The 6,243-nt window shown below is 51.1% G+C and overlaps 1 protein-coding gene across 1 annotated transcript; it reads right to left on the bottom strand.

Moving 5' to 3' along the window:
- Positions 1 to 640: 640 nt before the first annotated feature.
- Positions 641 to 6,228, bottom strand: NOA1 (nitric oxide associated 1). Its single transcript, XM_420579.7, has 7 exons — positions 5,226 to 6,228; positions 4,163 to 4,327; positions 3,574 to 3,770; positions 2,742 to 2,873; positions 2,216 to 2,332; positions 1,609 to 1,726; positions 641 to 1,517 (listed from the first exon to the last, which is right to left on the bottom strand). Exons 1-7 carry the CDS (start codon positions 6,184 to 6,186, stop codon positions 1,312 to 1,314), a joined length of 1,896 nt encoding a protein of 631 aa, XP_420579.6. The 5' UTR covers positions 6,187 to 6,228; the 3' UTR covers positions 641 to 1,311.
- Positions 6,229 to 6,243: the final 15 nt, after the last annotated feature.

Raw genomic sequence — 6,243 nt, 5'->3', positions numbered from 1 at the left:
CTGTGGCTGTTGCTAGCTGTCTGCTCTTATGGCCTGAGGAGTCAGTAGATACAGAATAGGCTTTGCAAAAGCACTTAAAACACCCACGCAACTCCATCCCTTGCGCTGGCCCGACTGCCTCACTTGCATGTCTTGGAGAACACAAAAGGACACAGCATGGGAGGCACATTCTTCCCTGTACATCCTCATGTTTCAGGCAGAAAGCCTTTTCTCCTGGATACAATTCCAGCATTGCCTATTGATCTGTGTGAAAAAGGCTGTGTTTCCAAAATCAGGGGACCTGCTACACAGAACACAGCTTGCCTACAATTTTTCATGGCCAACTCCTGGGCTGGGGACCAATGCTGTCACAGAGGAAGGCCTTCCAGTTCCTCTTTCTACATTTGGTATCGTTTGCCTTTTATATTGTGTCTTTTCCAGACTTGCAGCAGTAGAAGAATGCTGTAGGAGATGCCTGTTTTTATTTGTCACGCTAGTTTGAGCAGGCTGTGTCTAGACCCTTGTCTTGACTCAGCTGCCAGATGTGGCATAATACATTTTCCTCTAATATAGGCCATTTTGCTCGTGCTGTTGTATAGTTTGTAGGATGCATGCCCACACAAGAGTGCTTTCCTGGTGATTTCAAAAGAAGACAAAGGAGTCTTGAAAAGGTTTTTTTTTTATTGTACAGTTTCAGAAACTTTTACACAAGCTAAAGAAACCAAATCAAAGCGGAGAGCTGTCAGGCACCTGAGCAGACCTGCTTTTCTTTAATTCCTTTTTCCTGTGTCCAAAAGTAGGGCAATGCCCCAGATACTGAGGGGACCTGATTATTGGTCAATAATGTTTAATTACTGCAAGCTCCTGGGAGTGTCATACCCACACCAGAGAACTCCCTGCTCCTCTCTCCACCCTCCACCTCCCCTTGCTTTGGAAACAACATAAAGGCTCCAAGAACCAGGTGATGGTTCCTAACCTGTGAGAGCACATCTGCAAGAAAAGACATACTCTCTGAGCAGTAAAGTCAGCCAAGGGCAGGCAGCTGAGCTTCCACACTGTATTTCAAGAGGAAACTGGGAAAGAGTCCCTGACACTGCCTGATCCCAGGGAAAAAAAACATTTCACCTCAGAGCAAGGTACGAGCCATTCAGCTCACCTGAACTAGCTGCAGCTCAGTAGTTATATTAGACTCATAGTGCCCTAGATCAGATTTACCTCACACAGACCTCCCTTGAAACTGTGCCTGTCTGCCTTTTAGATGAGTCTAAGCTCTCTTGAACATCAACAAGCATCGAGGTTCTGAATGCTGCCTTGCTCAGACGATGGTGAGTGCTATCTGTTTCCTACAGTTTTCAAGTTTTCTACGAGGGAAGGAGGCTTTTTGGTTCTGTAGGCAGCAGTACCTGGGATCCGGGCCCCTCTGATGTTACTGATATATGGTAAAAGGGGAGGCTCCCGTACCACCACTGTGGTGCCCCTGGGCGTATAGGCTCGGAGCAGCAGTTCCTCTTCTGCATGAGCTGTCACTGCCACCCAGCCTGCAGAGCAAAGGAAAAAAAAATACAGTCAGTAGGAAGAGTTGCTCATATCAGAACAAGGATTCTCACACACAAAGAAATGTTAAATTACCTGCAGAGGAAAGTTTGATATCTGCAACTGCCTCAGTGGTACCAGTTCCTTTCAGTGTAATGTCCTGGGGGACGAGTGGGGGGAACTCTTTCATTCGCTCTTTCCCACCCATTGGAACCTAATGTCAAAACAGTAAAAGATTTAACAGCTAAGAGATGCTTCAGTACTCAGTTAAACTGAAGAGCAAGGCACAAGTGGGAACAAAGATATTAAACTTCTGTTATCCAAGTAAGAGGTGGTTTGAATATCCTTACAGGAGCGACTTCAGATTTGCAACGAGCAGAACTGGGATCACGTCCAGAACAACCCAGCCCAATGAAGCCCACAGCTCAGAAGTGAGCAAAGATGGAGTGTCTGCTACATGAGCCAGCTGTTGGCCCAAGCCAGCTGCCTTCCTGTGGATTACACCACTTGTACATACATTGAATGTGTGCAGGAAGGTTGCAGCCAGGACAAGGACAGCTCACCCTGTTCCCAGTCTACATGTATTGCACAGTCTGTGGCAACAGCAAGAAGGTCAAAACAATAACATGTAGGGATGCGTCACCAGGTGGGACAGTCTGGCTATCTGCAACCAAATGCCCATGACAGCACCAGCTTCTCTTACTTTAAAGAACTCTTGGCCAGCATACTTCTCATACATGGCATCTGCACTACTCAAGGCAGCAATGTGGACTGGCAACAGCTTAGAAGCCACAACAGAAAACCACGCAGGTTTTTCTCCCTGAAATAAAACAAAGTGCATGTCATTCATGCTAACAGAAAAGCAATCTCAAGCTGCTCTCTTGCTCCATTTCCTTGCTGTATGTTGAAAACCTGTCTTTTACTGATGTCCTTGCCTCTGCCATTGCAGAGCAGCCTCTGTATGTCATGGGAAGCCTTTCAAGGTGAAGGTGTTTGTCAGCATTTAGAAGTACTTATGGTTTTATGATATAAAATACTGTGCCCTGGTAACAAGTATCACCACTCTCCATCCCAAGGCATTTTTACTTTATGCAGTGCTTTATTAACAGATTAATCATCTTGAAAGCAACAATGAAAGGAGGTGAAGAGGTTACCTGGACTATCTTTTATTGTTTGGTCCTATAGCAGTAGATGAAGCTGTTGCTATCAAAAATCCTTTTTTTGCCTACCTGTAAGTAGTCTACGCGTCCTAAAGCTGCTAAAAACAAGACCATCCCTGGCTTGAGAATGAAGGTCCGTGGAATGATAGCTTGTGTTGGCAAAACCAGCTTTACTTCTTTCTCTGTTAGGAGATTCAAAACCTGAAAAATAATTTGTACAGTCAGGACACACTGTTTTCCATGATTATTCAACTTCAGAAGAAGGAAGACCACGCTCGGACTCTACTGAGAGCTCTATGCCCCTGGCTATCTTCACCAGACACTAACTAGCTATCAGAGAGCAAAGTGACACGAAGTGGGTTGGAGATGACCTCGCAGATACCTACTAGGAAAGTTCTGACACCACTGCTGGTTTTCTGTCTCCTAGTACTTTTTAACTTTTCCCAAAAGATGACCCATGGCTCCACAAAGATATCAATGTGATGAAAAAACCCACAATACTATGTTTTTGGACATATGCACTATATAAGCACCGGCTTCAGCATCATTGCTCTACCAGAACACTGAAGCAGGCCTCGCATATTGAAGCTATTAACAGAACACTGCAGATCTGCTGGCTTCATGAGAATGCTTCAGGTCTTTCCCAAAGCTTTGGTTTGGTCACACAGTGCTAGTTATCCTCCTAAGCTCCACCTTCTTCTGAAGGGTGGCACAGCTAAAGAAGCACAAATTTCTCTGGGTGATCCTGGTATGAAGTTGTTTTAACAGTACTGTACTGCATTAGAAGGTGTGCTGACGTACAGTTCCTTCATAAAGATCACAGTATGCACCATTCAGAAATGCAAAAGCAGAAACACAATGGACCCTGACCTCCTAAAGCACAGTGTCACAGAGTACCTACACAGTTTTCCTTTACAATCCCTGGAGTATCGAAACACCAGCGAGCGTCCTTCACTTCGTTATACGTGAACTCTTCTCTTTCCTCATGCTTCTTAGGGATATGGCATGGATCTTCATCTATGCTGTACGACAGCAGGTCAGGGTCAAAATCAATCACAGAGCTCTCCTTCTGAGGTTTAAATGTTCTTCCAACTCTTCCTGGATTAAAATGAAAGTTTTCCCATTCATTCATTTATTAACTTGCATTTCCTCCCGTTGGACACCTGTCCCTTCCCTTATTATTAGGGATGTGCAGCTGTGACAGAAAGCTGATTAAAAATGTTTTGTGCACGTTCAAAAGCCAAGGTGCTAACAGGTCCCTTCTGTAATTCTTGCTTAGCACTCCTTAAGCCCCAAAACCTTAGCAAGGACCATACACAGACAGTATGTTCCTCTCACAATTAAATGAAAGCGAGTTCTTACAGAGTGGGTAGAAACTGCTTGCCAAAACTGGATGCGTTCTTCAGAAAAATCAAGGGGTTAACAGTCCTTTGTGTAATCCAGCATTTCCACCAGGACTTTCCATCACCTTTTACTCACAAAATACTCACCCACTAAGTAGCCTTGCTTTTTAAGGCGATTAAGGTGCTTCTTTTCTTTATCGCTTAGCTGATCTTCTGTTTTTAGTGCCTCTTCTTTCAGCCTCTCCTGCCTTCTGAATATCCTGTCACACGTAGGGTTAATAATTGGAAATTTCAACAAGTTCAGTGTTGTTCCTGGCAGAAAAAAAAACAAACAGAAAAAGATGACACATCCAGACCTCCGGGTATCTGTCATATTTAAGCTCTGAGGAACACAAACAGAGAAGTACTTGGAACCATCTAACAGAAAGCTGGAGGTGGAACTAAGCATCATCATCCGCTCTGCTTAAAGTCTCCCTCCCAGCCAGAGTGGCTGAAGTGTGCCACCACCTTGGAATCTGCTCTCTTGTTCAGCCTACAGGGAGCTCACGAGCCCACCTCCCATTACAGAATCAAAGAATCACTACGGTTGGAAAAGATCTCCACCATCCAGTCCAACCCCAGCCCATCTTCACCACACCCACGAACCACTTCCTTCAGCGCCACATCTCCGCATTACTTCAACACCTCCAGGGACTCCACCACCTCCCTGGGCAGTCTGTTCTGAAGTGATGTTTCCTGATATCCAACCTGGACCTCTTCTGGTGCAATCTAAAGCCATTCCCTCTTGTCCTATCTCTGTTACCAGGAAGAGGAGGCCGACTCCCACTCACCACAGCCTCCTGTCAGGCAGTTGTATGGAGCTATAAGGTCTCCCCTGAGCCTCCTCATCTGCAAACTGCGCAACCCCAGTTCCCTCAGCTGCTCCCCGTAAGACTTACGCTCCAGAACCATCACAGCTCCATTGCCCTCCCCTGGACACAAGATTTACAGGGAGATGCCAACACGTGCTGTATGCCGTCCATCTCCCTCAGCGCTCTGAGGCCTTGGTGCCGCAAGGCCTCCAGGGACAACACAGGGAAGGGGAGGATTCCAAGCACGGTGCAGTGCTGGAGCTCACCGCCCACAGCGGTGATGCCTCGGGCCCGTTTGGCGACAGGCCTTGCACACAGCAGCTGACAGCCCGAGCGTGACACGGGGACGTGCCCCTCACCTGGCCAGGATGACACGGTGGCCCTGTTAACCACGTCGGGGGCACGCGACTTGCAGTAGTCGGAGAGCAGCAGGGCGTTGAAGAGCGTCGACTTGCCCGAGTTGGTGGCCCCCAGCAGGTAGACGTCGCCGGCGCACTTCCAGGAGCGCTGCAGCCGGCTGACCAGCCTCTCTATCCCGAAGCCCGTCTTGGCGCTCACCAGCCGGACATCCACCAGCTGCGCTCGGGAGATGCCGGCCTGCAGGCAGGCAGCCGTCACCCTCTGCCGCAGCCGCCCCAGGTGCCCGGGGGAGTCAGCCGGCAGCAGGTCCACCTTGTTGCCCACCACCAGCAGCCCCGCGGCGGGCACCTCGGGGCTCAGCAGCGCGGGCAGTTGGGGTAACACGGGGTCGGGCAGCTCCAGCACGTCCAGCAGGTAGAGGAGCAGCGGGCCGCGGCCGTGCCGGGGGGGGCTGCGGAGCGCGGCGCTGAGAACCGCGCGGTGCTGCTCGGGCGGCAGGTCCAGGCGGACTACCCGGCCGCCGTGCTCCAGCACCCAGCACCGCTGGCACACGGCATCCCGCAGCCCGGCCGTGCCGTCCGGACCCGCGCACAGGCTGCGGTATTTGTCGGCCGGAACGAAACCCGGCGCCGCGGCGTCGCGGCACTGCAGCTCGGCCCCGCAGCCCGAGCAGCCCACGCCGCTCGGCGGCACTGACAGGTCGGCCACCCCCCGGACCCGGTCCCCCTCCCGGGCGCCGTCCCTGCCCGCCGCCCGGCTCCGCACGGCCTCTCTGCCCCTCGCCGAAGCGGCGGGCGGCGGCGGCGGCGGCAGCAGTGGCGGTGGCGGCGGCTCCGGCTCGTACTCGAGGAAGACGAAGCGCTCCTCTTCACCGCCCGCCGCCGCAGCCGCCCCGCGCCGCGCTGCCCAGGGCCGGGCTGGGCGCAGGCGGCCCAGCAGCGCCCGGCCCAGGCGGAGCATGGCCAGGAGCGCAGCGCAGCCCGCAGGAAGGGGAAGGGCGAGGCTTAGCCTCGCGCA

The sequence above is a fragment of the Gallus gallus genome, chromosome 4, assembly GCF_016699485.2.
Source record: "Gallus gallus isolate bGalGal1 chromosome 4, bGalGal1.mat.broiler.GRCg7b, whole genome shotgun sequence".
NCBI classification, from domain to species: Eukaryota; Metazoa; Chordata; class Aves; order Galliformes; family Phasianidae; genus Gallus; species Gallus gallus.
The sequence above is the reverse complement of the archived record's forward strand: the minus strand, read 5'-3'. Positions and strand labels throughout refer to the sequence as shown.

Excerpts from the sequence above, each read along its gene's own strand:
- NOA1 (XM_420579.7), bottom strand. The coding sequence starts at position 6,186 with ATGCTCCGCCTGGGCCGGGCGCTGCTGGGCCGCCTGCGCCCAGCCCGG. Across the intron at positions 2,333-2,741 it reads GACGCGTAGACTACTTACAG|GGAGAAAAACCTGCGTGGTT; the intron begins GTAGGCAAAAAA and ends GTTTTATTTCAG. Across the intron at positions 1,727-2,215 it reads CTGGCCAAGAGTTCTTTAAA|GTTCCAATGGGTGGGAAAGA; the intron begins GTAAGAGAAGCT and ends TTTTGACATTAG.